General features: G+C 42.0%; 2 protein-coding genes across 5 annotated transcripts in view; one reads left to right on the forward strand and one right to left on the reverse strand.

Annotated features, from left to right (window-relative positions):
• Positions 1-976: 976 nt before the first annotated feature.
• On the reverse strand, positions 977-4,628 carry PTRHD1 (peptidyl-tRNA hydrolase domain containing 1). Its single transcript, XM_006147236.3, has 2 exons — positions 4,334-4,628; positions 977-1,443 (listed from the first exon to the last, which is right to left on the reverse strand). Exons 1-2 carry the CDS (start codon positions 4,583-4,585, stop codon positions 1,273-1,275), a joined length of 423 nt encoding a protein of 140 aa, XP_006147298.1. The 5' UTR covers positions 4,586-4,628; the 3' UTR covers positions 977-1,272.
• A 79-nt stretch (positions 4,629-4,707) lies between these two features.
• The window catches only part of CENPO (centromere protein O), a 19,164-nt gene continuing 9,746 nt past the window's right edge, over positions 4,708-14,125 (forward strand). For 3 of the 4 annotated variants that reach the window (XM_006147240.3, XM_006147241.3, XM_006147238.3), the window contains exons 1-3: positions 4,708-4,842; positions 5,049-5,165; positions 7,223-7,401. In XM_006147240.3, coding sequence (XP_006147302.1) covers positions 5,120-5,165; positions 7,223-7,401 — 225 coding nt within the window. In that variant the 5' untranslated portion in view covers positions 4,708-4,842; positions 5,049-5,119. The remainder of the gene's footprint in view (positions 4,843-5,048; positions 5,166-7,222; positions 7,402-14,125) is intronic. The other variant, XM_006147239.3, reaches the window with a different exon arrangement.

The following is a 14,125-nucleotide window of genomic DNA, read 5'->3' on the forward strand; positions in this document are numbered from 1 at the left end:
GTTTCAGTCCTGGACCCGGTGGCTTGCTTTCTCACTTTCTCTCTCTCTCTCTCTCATGAGTGTGTATACCCTATAACAGATTTTAAAAAAAATAGTAAGAATAAATAAAATTCATGCTGAATTGAAGCCAGGATACCCTGGAGGAACGTGAGAGCCCTAGACAGGGTGTTAGCAATGAAATGGCAGGAAATAGCTATAGTACTTGACAGATTTCATCATGTCAAATCAAATCACAGATCTTCAAAAAGTTCGTGGAAAATGACTATTCTAAAAACTACACATGGATTTTTTTTTTTTAGAGTGTATTTTTTCAAGTTTTTCAATAGCATTTCTTAATTGGCAACAGTTCTTTTTTTTTTTTTAAGGATTTATTTAACTTTATTTATCTGTTTGTTTATTTATTAATATTTGACCAACGAGGGACAGAGTGAGAGAGAGAGAGAGAGAAAGAAAGTGAGAAAGCAAGCTGCCAGGTCCAGGATTCGAACCACAGTCAGTCACATGGAAGTCCAGCACCCTTAACCACCATGCCACCTGCTGGCCCTTAACAATACATAAAACAATGCTGTGTCTTAAGGTTCATGTTGTCTTAGATTCAATGAAGTATGACAACTGAATGTGAATAAGAAATATCAAAGGCAAAGTTTTAAACCGTGTAATCAGAGGAACTCCTTATTCCTAAAAAAAAAAAAAAAAAAAAAAAAAAAAAGAAAGAGGGTGTTTCCTTGAGCCTTGTATGACAATCTAACCAAATCTTCTATTTGAGCAGTGATCCATAGACAATATTGATGTTCGTCTACTTTCTGCACTCGAACTTACTGATAAAATAAGAGGAAGTACTATTTTTTAAAGATGTTTTCCCTTTATTCATGATAAACCACGTACATGAGAGAGAGATAGAGACAAAGATAGGAAGCACCACAGGATCTGGTCATGCTGCAATCCCCTCCCTTCAGTCTAGTCTGTCAGATCTTGGGCACTCACATACATGCCCAGCATGCTTCAGGCCAGCCAGGCTGGGGATTTGAACAGTGTTCGCCATATGGGATCCAGCTCCACTTAAGCAGTGCATTACCACTGAGCCACACAGCTGGCCCTAGAGGAAATACTTATTAATGACAATTTTAAATATGAACATGTGTTTCACCCTCAAGAAACCAACATAACTGATGGGGAAGACCAAGCTGGCACTGAAAGGAGTATGTGATACTTAGGGCTGGGTGAAATGTTGTTTTAGGATCCAGCCGATATTTAAATATATTAAAACATCAGTCATTTGAATAATCGAAACTTCTTCAAATACTGGCTCACTTCTTCCTTGGGGTAAGGCCTGAGTGCAATGCAAGTGGCTATATTCTCTGGCTGTTCCAGCCACAGCATGTGGTCAATGTTCTTCTGTTGCAGAGTCTCAGCCAACAACTTTAGGGTGGTCTCATCTGGGGCCTACAAGGAGCAAAACACAGATTAGAGTCCATTTAGGAAGTGTCAAAGGCCCAAATAAATAATAGAATAAAATGAGGGGTCCCCCTTCACTGACAGTGGAGAAACTGCTTTACCACGGGAAGAGCTGTAGAGCAAGTTTTGTTCCCTGGTTCACCATTCACTCTCTGCTTAGGGTTGGGAGAGAAGGACAGGCTTAACATTCCAGTTTATAAAAATCAAGATTTTTCTCTTCCCTCTGAGACACTGTATTGTCCGTAATTATGTTCATACACTTTCTTAGTTCTTCTATGTACCTGTAACCGCTATCCCCAACCCTTCATCCAGCTCTGACTTTAAAGGCTGATTACTGGATTTCTACCTTTTTTGGGGAGGTGGTGGGAGAGGTTTTTGCTATAGGGTACGTGCGCTCACCAGAGAGACAGAGAGACAGAAAGGGAGAAATCACCCCTCAGGAGGGATGGTCACGCTGCAATCCCTTCTCCTCCATTCTCCTCTCGGAATCTTGGGCACGCACGCACACATGACTGGCATGAGTTTAAGCCACCAGATCCAGTACTCAAATCGCAGTCAACACATGGGAGTCCAGCAACATAGCCATTATGCCAACTGCTGGTCCCTCTGGATTTCTAAAATCACATACAACTCCACCTCACTCCTCCCCTCTCATCCTACCTCACTCAATCCTTAAAGTATTTTCTTTTGCTGGAATAGCTCCCACCTGTTTACTCAAGCAAACTATTCTCTAATATCTTTTAGAAAGTGTTTCTGGGGCATGGCCATCCACTCTAGGGGGTGATTTCTCACTTTCTCTGTTGAGCACACATGACCTATAGCAAAAAAAAAAAAAAAATTGTTTCTGTGTCATCCTTACTACCCACTCCCCAAGACCGAATCCCATTACATTAAGTCTTAAGTCTAGGAACCAGCAGTTAGCGTAATGGCTATGTTGCTGGACTCCCATGTAGTCGACCGCAGTTCACGTCCCGGACCCGGTGGCTTAAACTCACGCCGGGCGCATGTGCGTGCGTGCCCAAGATCCCGAGAGGAGAAGGGAGGAGAAAGGATTGCGGCGTGACCATCCCCCCTGGGGGGGGATTTCTCTCTTTGTCTCTCTGTCTCTGTCTCTCTGGCGAGTGCATGCACCCTATAGCAAAAACCTCTCAAAAAAAAAAAAAAAGCCTTAAGTCTATAACTCAGAAAATAAAACTGAGTATGTTATTTTGCATAACATGTTTTTTTTTGTTTTTGTTTTGTTTTGGCCTATGAAAATAGAGCCACTAAGAAAAGCAGAGACTTGTTTTATCAAAATGAGATTAATTCCAGGATTATCACTCTTAATATATTGAGTCCTTTAGACAGAGCCCTGCTGTCCTTGCCAGCTATCCATGAAAGAATTACCTCACCTCTCCACCTGAGTTCCAGTTTATTTTAAACTGATTTTTATCCTCATCATACAAGATGTGCTTAATGTAGAAAATCTTAAAATACAGAGAAACATTAGGAAATAACCCTTACCCCACCCTCCACTACTTAATATCTACATGTATTTCCCTGGTTTTTCCTTTTGAAATTTGGATCATTTTACATACAGAATATAGTTAAATTAGCATCATATCATGAGCACTCTTCCATACCACTAAATATACCTAACTCATAGTAGCTTTTTAACAACTCATTATAGGGGCCAGCAGGTGGTGTGGTGGTTAAGGCACTGGACTCCCACATAGCTGACTGCAGTTTGAGTCCCAGACCCTGGCAGCTTCTCTCTCTCCCTCCCTCTCTGATAAGTGCATGTGTCCTATAGCAAATTAAAATAATAATGATAATAAAATTAAATAATTCTTTAAAAAAAGAAAACAGCCCATTATAAAGACACAGATTAATTTAACCAATCCCCAGAATTGGAAATTTAATCATTTCTAATATTTTACCAATATAGAGTGCTGTGAACATACTGTGCAAAGTTCTTTGGGTGCATCTGATTCTTTTTTTAGGATATATTTCTAGCAGCAGAACTGACAGTCAAAGGGTAATCTGTTTGCTCATCTGTAAAAAGGACCTTCCTGCTGTTTTAAAAGCTGTACCAAACTATACCCCTGGTGTCTAGTGTTTCTGTTGCTAGATTTGATTTATACTAGGGTTTTGAGCATTTATTTTCCCAAATAATTTGGTGTCACTCACAGATAAATACTTAAGTTTGACTGCTTTGCACTGTCATGGCCAAAAGAACCGTGTGGGGGACCAGCAGGTGGCATGGTGGTTAAGGCGCTGGACACTACCACATAGCCAAACACGGTTTGAGTCCCAGACCTGGTGTCTTGTTTTCTCACTTTCTCTCTCTCTCTGGTCAAATTCAACTAAATGAATGAATAAGCAAAATTAAATAAGAACCGTGTGTCATCCCTTCTGGGTCTATTTCCACTGGGGCGCAGTAGTTTGGGACATGGCTTGATACTTGAGGAGGGTTTGCACTTTTTTCCATTTCTTTATAATTTCTTATTTAATTTTTGTACAGTGTGGGGTACAATGTGATTTAGCGCATGGCTTTAAAACCCGGCCAGTGCACAGGTAGAAACGTAGCGTCACCCTCCACCAGCCTCGGCCCTGGACAGCATCTACTGAGGGACCCAGGAGCCACCAGTTAGTTCCCAGAGAGCCCAGAGGGTGCAGAGAAGCCTTAATTATGGCTCCGGTGTCCACCGCACAAAGGCAGGCCCTGCCCACGGGAAGACTTCCTAGGCAAGAGCTGAAGCCCTAGACTACGTTCCAAAATCTCAAAGTTAGGTTCCTCCCTATTCAGCCGTGCTCCCTCCACGAAGTTACGCCCCTGGGCACAAGATCACACCGACTTCCGGCCTCCTGTTCCCAGAGCCCCGCCCCCTGGCCTCACCTCAAGGACCACCTTGCGCATGCGCCCGAGCTCCTGGAGGTAAGCCGCGGTGTGAGGGTGGTCGCGGTGAAGGTGTAAGGCCGCGGTGGCTGCGTGGCAGGCTTGCGCTACCACCGCCCCCGCCGGCCAGGACAGCGGCGCCTGCGAGAGATCCTTTCGTAACACCAAGTATTGTACGAGGACCTGCGACTCCGCCCCAGGGGCCGCCATCTTCCTGACCACCCGGAAGACTAGACCTGCTCCCCGGTGCATGTTGGGATCAGGGCGGGGCCCTGAGCACCGCCATGTTTTTGTACGGTGTGAGCGCAAGGCATGCCGGGACGGCTGGATTGGTTTTTAAAGGCGGGAACGGCGGGAATTTTCGTTTCTGTCCTGAGTGAGCAAGAGAGGAGGTAGGGGGGAAGGGAAACCCAAGGCTTGATGAAACCGTGACCGGGGTGGAGGGCTGAACGGCCTTTTATTGAAGCCTGTTCCGTGGCCAAGGACACTCTGCAGGCCTTGAGTGAACCGTGAGTTCCGGAGCGCCCCGGGACGGGTGGTGGGCATGGACACAGCTGACTCGGACCCGGAACGTCTGTCAGGGAGGGGGCGGGTCTTAGCGGAGACCCTCGGGTTATCCCGGGCCTAGGGGCGTGCCCGAGGGGGCTGTGCTCTGGTTGTCTGGATTTGTCTGAATGGGAATAGGTGTGACTTCGTTGTTGTTTTTCTTTACCAGCGAGGACATCTAGGTCCCTCCTACCATTTGCCTGTACAAGCTCATGAGAAGACTCTTGGGAACTAGAGGCGATGGAGCAGGCGAATATTTTACGGCAAGAAGGTGATTCCAAAGGAGGTATTAAAGGGTCACCTTCTTCCCTTTACCTCTGCAGCCCGAAGATGGTCCGCAGGCTGAAAGAGCCCTCTCTCCTGTTACGGAATACTGTACTAACATTGAAGACATAGAGGAACAGAAAACCAAGATTCTTTTGCCTGTTCTAGTTTGTTTATTTATTTACTTACATTTTTTGAATTTACATTTAATCACTATATGTCTTTACAGTGTACAATACGGTTTTTACCACCATGAATAGTGAAGTCAAAGATATTACTCTGTATGTTACCATCAACAGAAATCGTTTTATTTTTGTGTCGTTAAACGTTTTGTTTTTCCTGATTCCCCTCCCACAACAAAGATTATTCTGCAAGAAAAAAATTACTTCATTTCTACACTTCCACATCTTTTGAAACTCAATACGCTCAATGCATATTCTGAATCTTGGACATGCTTAGTGTTAGGTTATTCTAAGACCACCAAGTAGATACACTAAGAAAGCAGGCAGATATTCTGGGCTAAAGCGCAGGTGAGAAATACGAAACAGAGGTATATATTTGTGAAACGTTCACATATAGATGGTCATTAAGGCTGTAGGCATGGATGAGTTTTTTTCAGCAGAGAAGACATCCTAGGTCTCAGCTTCAGAGAATTCTAGCATGTAATGGTCCAGAAAAAAATGACCCTACAAAGTGGAAAGAGGGTTAGAGAGGTAAAGGAAGCTTTATAAAAGCAAGACTTTTGTCTCTTGTTCATCACTATGTTCCCAGTGCCTGAAATAGTGCTTGGGACAGAATAGATGCTTTATAACCTTTGTTGAATGAGGAAAACGAGGAGGCTGGTATGATAGGATTCAAGAAAAGAGAATATTTAAGGAAGTTAGTGATTAGTAGAATCATACTACTGTGAAGTGGGGTAAAAGGGAATTTGGAAAATGTCCAGTAGGTTCAGCAACATGGACATCATCGTCGAAGTTGGAGTAGTTTTGTGGAAGAATTAAAGTCAGTTTAGAATGAGTTGAAGTGTGAATAAAAGCTAAGGAAATGGAGAAAGTTAAGTGAAAGCAACGCTGTTAAGTAGTTTACCTAGAAAGGAAAAGGGAGAAAAAGAAAGCTAGAGAGGGACTTGTGGTCAGTAATATGCATGTGTGTCAGTAGACAGGTGAGATTTGAGCATGTGTTCAAGGAAGCAGTTGAGAGGAAACATAAAACAGAGAAAGGGATACTGGATAATCTAGGGTTCCTGGGTAAGCAAGAGGGGATAGGTATCAATGATAAAAGTAAAATAAGGAGACTCGCATGTAGTGTGTGTCCATTTTTACTTAATCTCACACTGCCTTATTTTTGTTTTTGTTTCTTTTCTGGGATATAAACCAGCCATAAGAGATTCCAGGGTTTTAGTCTTGATTGGATAGGTGAATGAGGTAAGTTTTTGGACTTTGCTCCAATACAAGGAAAGAGCGTTATTTTCATATATGTAGTGCATCCTTATGAACTCTACAGAATAGATGCTGGCTCTACTTAAACCCAGTTAAACAAAGTCTGGTAGTTAAAAGTAAAATTTTCACAGGAGATTTTTATCTAGTTTGTGGTATAGCCATTGAATCATTTTTTAGTATTCAGCCTAAGAAGTTTGTGATCTTTGATTTCAGTTGTCAGTTCCTCTGGTTTTATAAATGTAGTAGATGTCTAACAGTTCAGCTAGCCACAAGGTTCTGGAAAAGAGTCATACTGTTCTCTAAAATGCTTCATGTTGCCAGAGTTAGATATCCTTAGCTTCAGGCTAGCCGGGTGGCATGGTGGTTAAGGCAGCTGAATCCCACATGGTCAAGTGCGTGGTTTGAGTCCTGGACCTGGTGGCTTGGGAAATACGTTGGCCAAATGCTGGGCATCTTTTTGTACATGCATACTCAAAATCTCAAGAAGAGCAGAGGAGAAGGATTTGCGTGTGGCCGTCCCTCATGGGGAGTAATTTCTCACTTTTCCTCTCTATTTCCATCAAGAGCATACACCCTATAGTGGGGAAATAAGAAAATAAATCCTTGGCATCTTGTGAAATTCTCTTTATACTTTCTTTAGGTGTTTTGGCCCACTTGGAAAGACTCGAGACTCTAGAGAGTCAAAGGAACAGGTCCCATAAAAGGTCTGCAAAGCTACAGGAAGCACAGGCAGTGGAAAGTGCTCTTCTGACCGAGATTCATGAACTGAGACGTCTGCGGGATAAGCTGAGGGCTGAAGTGAAGGAACAGCAAGCCAGAGTGAGTAGAAGGATGATGATGGCGACTCTCCTAGGGCGTATAGAACAAACAGGTCAGAATTGGCAGATCTGTGTAATAAGTTTTACTTGGGATCTTACTGGATGAATTTTAGTCCTTCATGCCTCAAATAATTAAACCAGTAGAATTGCAGCTGATACCACTGTAACTAACAACTGTCAGGCAATCCCGATGAACCAGGCAAGTGTTTCAAACCAGTTTAACTTGCCTCTAGACATCTAAACTTGTTTGTTCAAGTTCAGCTTGACTCGAGCTATTGGTTCTGTTGTTATTAGCACCATATTTCTGTCACCCAGACTCTAAAACCTAACAGGAAACTTTGGCCCTTCCCTCTTTGCAGTTTTCTTTTTAGGCAAGGTCCAGTCAGCAAGCCCTTTCAAGTATTCTTTTTTATTGTACTCGTGCTTCCTTTCTTCACTGCCGAAACTCAAGAATTAGCCATATATGTACTAAATAATTTACTAGGTGATTTGGATTCTAGGATTATTATAGTAATCTGCTGGCAAATCCCTCAGCTAGTATTTCTACTTTTCTAATAAATCTTGCACAGTTAAGAAAATCCTTCATGAAATAAAGTCATTTCCCTGCTCAAAAACTTTCAGTAACCATTGATTGCCCCTGGGATAAAATCAGCCTTCCTTTTTCTTACCTTCCCTCTTTCCCCTCCTTTTCTTCCTTTCTCTCTCTTCCTCCCTTTTTAACACTTATTTACAAAATGAGTGTAACCAGGTATCTACAGTGCACATCACAGTATACTTATGTTATTGATGCCTTAGAAGTCACCTTTTGCCTTCTCATTTTTCTTTTTTTGAAAGATTTTTACCATATGGTGCATGTGTTCGCCAGAAAGACAGAATGCGAGAAATCATTCCCCAGGGGGAATGGCCATACTACAATCCCTTCTTCTCTTGGGATTTTGGGCATGCATATGCACATGCCCGGTGTGAGTTTCAAGCACTGGGTCTAGGACTTGAATTGCATGGGAGTCAAAAACCTTAACCAAGAGACCAGCATTTGGCATAATGGCTATGTCACTGGACTCCCATGTAGTCTACCATGGTTCAAGTCCTGGACCCGGTGGCTTAAACTCACACTGGGTGCTTGTGCGTTCATGCCCAAGATCCCAAGAGGAGAAGGGAGAAGAAGGGATTGTGGTGTGGCCACCCCCCCCCCATGTGATTTCTAATGTTCTGTCTCTCTGTCTATGTCTTTCTGATGAGTGCATGCGCTCTATAGGAAAAACCTCTCAAAAAAAAAACCTAACCACTACTACACCTGCTGGTCCCCCTAGTCATATTTCTCAGGGTAATCACTATTACTTTTGTTACCGTAGATTTGTTTTGCCTATTTTCTAACTTTATATAAATATAAACATTATAAATTTTTTATGCCTGTCTTCTTTCACTGGGTGTTATGTCTGTCAGATTCATCCATACTGTTGCTTGTAGTGTCATTCTTTTTTATTATTGCATAGTCATGACATTTTATGAATATACTGTAATTTACCTATTATACCCTTGATGACATTTGGGCTATTGGATTAGTTTCACTTTGGAATGATTATGAATATTGCCATTGTGAACATTTTGCTCCTGTCTTTTGGTATAAAAACACACTTTTCTATTAGGTGTATACTCATTAGAATTGCTGAGTCATAGGGTATGCGAAGTAGCTTCAGTCAATATTGCCAATTTTAAAAGTGATGTAGCACTTTTACATTCCCAGCATCCGTAAGATTACCATTGTTTTGTATCTTTACCAATACTCAGTATTGTCAATTCAAAAAATTTGTCACTTTGGGGACCAACAGGTGGTGTGGTTTGGGTGCTAGACATTCCCACATGGCCAACCACAGTTTGAGTCCCTCGCCTTGTGGCTTGCTTTGTCACTTTACCTCTCTATCTCTTTGTCTGTCTCTGGCCAAATTAAAATAAGTGAATGAATAAAATTTTAAAAAATTGTCATTTTGGTGGAACAGTCAACTTAAAGCTGTTCAGATTTACTATTCCATCTTGGGTCACTTTTGGTAAATTCGATTTGTCAAAGAATTTGGCCATTTCATGTAAATTCTCATATTTAAAGTTGTTTGCAACTTTTTCTTTCTTTTTTCTTTTTAAAGCATTTCTTATCTATTTATTTGTTGTGATTTTTAGGCCACTGGTTCCGGGATTTGAGCTGTGGTGGGCCATGTGGGAATCCAACACCTTAACCACCATGCCTACTTGCTGGCCCTATTTGAAACTTCTTAAAACAACTATCTTGCAACTAGGACCCATTTGTTATGTCTCGTGTTTTATTTTGATATTGGTACTTTGTGCTTACTCTCAATTTTTTCTCTCCTTAAATGAGTTGTGTTACATTTCATCACTTTTTTGCCTTTTTCAAACAACCAACTATTCAACTTTGTCGATTTTCTCCATTTATTCTGTATTTTTGTTGATTTCTGCTCAATATTATTTCCTTCCTTCTACTCTCTTTGGATTTAGGTTTCTGTTCTTTTAGCTTCTTAAGGTTATAGATTTTCTCCCTATCCATGGCTTTGGCTGTATTCTACAAGTTTTGATATGTCATTTTTAATTATTATTTCAATCCAAAGTACTTTTTTGTTGTTTTCTTGTATTCGTGGGTTTTTTTTTTTTTTTTTTATAGGTTTTTGCTATAGAGTGCATGCGCTCTCCAGAAAGACAGAGAGACACAGAGAGACAGAAAATGAGAAATCACCCCCCTGGGGGGGATGGCCACGCTGCAATCCCTTCTCCTCCATTCTCTTCTTGGGGTCTTGGGCACACACGCACACGCGCCCGGTGTGAGTCTAAGCCACCGGATCCAGGATTCAAACCGCAGTCAACTACATGGGAGCCCAACAACATAGCCATTACGCTAACTGCTGGTTCCTCTCGTATTAGTTTTTATTGTTGAGTTGGATTTTTCTTTCTTCTTTTTTTTCTTTTGTCAGACATAGCATGTTCTCACTTTTGGAAAAACTGAAAGTGTTTTTATTTTCTCTGCACTTGGGAACACAAGTCTTTTGTAATTATACTTGGAAGAGAAACAGAATGGAGGGAGTTATGAGAGAAATGCTATGCATTACCCCAACATTGTCCCATATGAACCTTTCAACTTCAAGGACACAGAATCTACCCCGGCAGTTCAAAATGTTTTAAATTTCAATTGTCTTTTCCTCTTTGGCCCATGGGCTTACTTTAAAAGTGTGTTGCAGGTGCCTTGGTGGTTAAGGTGCTGGACTCCCACATGGGTGACCATGGTTTGAGTTCTGGACCTGGTGGGTTACTATCTCACTCTCTTTCTCTACTTGTGTCTCTTCCTGGTCAATCAGAAGAATGGTAATAAAAATAAAATGAGTAATTCTTTTTTGAGGGGGTGGATTTTCGCAATAGGGTATGTGCATTTGCTGGAGAGATGGAGAGAGGGAGACAGAAAGTGAGAAATCACCTCCTCAAGGGACCAGTAGTTGGCGTAACGTCTATGTCACTGGACTCCCACGTAGTTGACCGCAGTTCGCGTCCCAGACCTGGTGGCTTAAAACTCACGCCGGGCACGTTTGCGTGCGTGCCCAGGATCCTGGGAGAATGGAGGAGAAGAGATCGCAGCATGGCCATCCCCCCTGGGGGTTGATTTCTCGCTTTCTGTCTCTCTCTGTCTGTCTGGCAAGTGCACGCGCCCTATAGTGAAAACCTCTCCAAAAAATAAAAAAGAAATCACCTCCTCAATGGATGGGCACACACATCTGGTGTGAGTTTTAAGCTGCCAGGTCCCAAGCTCAAACCATGGTCAACTGCATGGGAGCCCAGCTATGTAACCATTACGCCATCTGCTGGCCCCTAAAATGAATAATTCTCTTTTTTTGGATAAGTTTTTGCTATGGATCATGTCCGTTCACCAGAGAGACAGAAAGCAAGAAATCACCCCCCAGGTTGGATGGCCATGCCACAATCTCTTCTCCATTCTCCTCTCCGAATCTTGGGCACTCATGCACACACACCCAGCATGAGTTCAAGCCACTGGGTCCGGGACTCGAACCATGGTTGACTACATGGGAGTCCAGCAACCACAGCCATTACGCCAATTGCTGGTTCTAATAATTCTTTAAAAAAAAAAATCATTTCACATACTTTATATCCTTACTGATTTGTCTATTTTATTAAGGTTTGTTTAAATTTCCCATTGTGATTGTGAATCTATTTCTTTTCTTTTTCTGTTTTTCTGTATAAAGTATGAACAGTGTTATGATGTCTTTCTGTTTTGTTAAATTTTTATTATTATGAAATGGTCTTTTTTACTTTCAGTTAAACTTCTTGCCTTGAAGTCTACTTTGTCAAATGCTAGTACACCAACTCTTTCAGATTAGCATGGTTAATTTTTTCCTTTTTATTTTCAGTCTTTCAGTGTCCTTATATTTATAATATTTCTCTTGTAAGTAGTATGTAATTACATATTTTTCATCTAGTCTGATAATCTTTATTTTTCATTTTTATTTAAATTTTATTTAGATTTTTAGAGAGATTTTTGCTATAGGGTGCATGCAGTCACCAGAGAGAGAGAGAAATCAAGAAATCACCTCCTGGGGGAGGATGGCCACACCACAGTCCCTTCTCCATTCTCCTCCTGGAATTTTGGGCTTGTACGCACACATGCCCTGCATGAGTTCCAAGCCTCTGAGTCCAGGATTCAAACTGCAGTCGGCCATGTGGGACTCCAGTGCCTCTACCACTATGCCACCTGCTGGCCCCAGTCTATGAACTTTAAATGTGATTGCTGATATATTTGGATCCACCTACCATTTTATTATTCTGTTGTCTTACACTGCAGAACCATTCATTCCTTTATAGAGTTATACATGTATTCACTCTTTTCAGTGCTTCTTACTACTTCTTGCGTATCCATCTGGGATTAAATAACTCCTTTTGGCACTTATTTTAGTGCAGGTCTGATGTCAATAAATTCTTTTTATCTGAAAACATTTTTGTTTCACTATATTTTTCTCTTTTTTTTTTAAAGAGATTTTTGCTTTAGGGCAGGTACACTCACCAGAGAGACAGAGGGAGACTGACAAATCACTCTCCAGGGAGGATGGCCATGCTGCATTCCTCTCTCCTCCATTTTCCTCTCGGAAATGGAGGATTTCAGGCAGTCACACACGTGTTTGGTGTGAGTTTCAGGCCACATGGTCCGGGACTCTACCCATGGCCAACCATGTGAGAATCCAGTGCTTTAACCACCATGCCACCTGCTTGCCCCATATTTTTTATTTTTTAAAGGATATGTTCACTGGATGTAGAGTTATAAATTCTAAGTTATTTTCCTTCATACTTTCAGTATATTATTTGGTTGCTTTCTAGGTGTGTGTTTCTGTCAGATGTTAGTCTTATTAGTCATGTGTTAGTCTTTCTGTTTGTGTCTTTGTTCCTTCTCACCTTTTGTTCTTTTTAAAAGATTGTCTTTCGGGAACCAGCAGTTAGCGTAATGGCTATGTTGCTGGACTCCCATGTAGTTGACCGTGGTTTGCGTCCCGGACCCGGTGGCTTAAAACTCACACCGGGCACATGTGCATGCGTGCCCAAGATCCCGAGAGGAGAATGGAGGAGAAGGGATTGCGGCGTGACCATCCCCCCTGGGGGGTGATTTCTCGCTTTCTGTCTCTATGTCTCTCTCTGTCTGTCTGGCGAATGCACGCACCCTATAGCGAAAAAAACCTCTCCAAAAAAAGAAAAAAGAAAAAAAAAAGATTGTCTTTCATTTTCAGCAATTTAATATGATGTGACTAGGCATGGTTTTCCTTCATTTTGCCTGATGAGTCTCTTAATTTTTTTTTTTTTTTGAAGAGGTTTTTGCTATAGGGCGCATGCGTTTGCCAGACAGGGAGAGACAGAGAGACAGAAATTGAGAAATCACCCGCCACGGGGGATGGCCACGCCTCAGTCCCTTCTCCTCCATTCTCCTCTTGGGATCTTGGGCACGCACACACACGCGCCCAGTGTGAGTTTAAGCCACCGGGTCCAGGACGTGAACCGCGGTCGACTACATGGGAGTCCAGCAATATAACCATTATGCCAACTGCTAGTCCCATGAGCCTCTTAAATTTGAGCTCCTTAAATTAATTACTTGATGTTTTACATCGGCTTTGGAAAATTAGTCTGGTATCTTTTACTTCTGTGGTTTCCATGTATGAGGGGGTTGGGGGTGTGTCCATGTTCTGTCTTTATTTTCTAATCTTATGTTTTTTCCCTGTGCTTTAATCTGGATATGAAGGGCTGTCCTTAGGGACTAGGGGCTTAGGGAACTGGATCCTGTATGACTGACCATGCAATTCAAATCTCAGTCCCTAGTGGCTTGCAAAACATGTTGGGCACGTGCATGCATACTCCAATCCTGATAGGATGGAGTAATGGAGGATTCCAGTGTTACCACACCCCATTGGGAAGCACTTTCTCCCTTTCCTTTTTTCTTTGTCTCTCTCTAGCAGGTACACATAGTCTCTGGCAAATTAAAAGTAAAAAGTCTGGGGACTGGCAGGGGGTGTGGTGGTTAGGGTACTGGACTCCCACATGGCTGACTGTGGTTCAAGTCCCGGACCTAAAGGCTTGCTTTCTCACTTTCTCTCTTTCTCTTTCTGGAAATTTTTTTTTAAATAATAATATCTTTTTTAAAAAAAAGTCTGGGAACCAGCAGTTAGCGTAATGGCTAT

The sequence above is a fragment of the Tupaia chinensis genome, unplaced genomic scaffold (assembly GCF_000334495.1).
Source record: "Tupaia chinensis unplaced genomic scaffold, TupChi_1.0 Scaffold000207_1, whole genome shotgun sequence".
Taxonomy (NCBI): domain Eukaryota; kingdom Metazoa; phylum Chordata; class Mammalia; order Scandentia; family Tupaiidae; genus Tupaia; species Tupaia belangeri.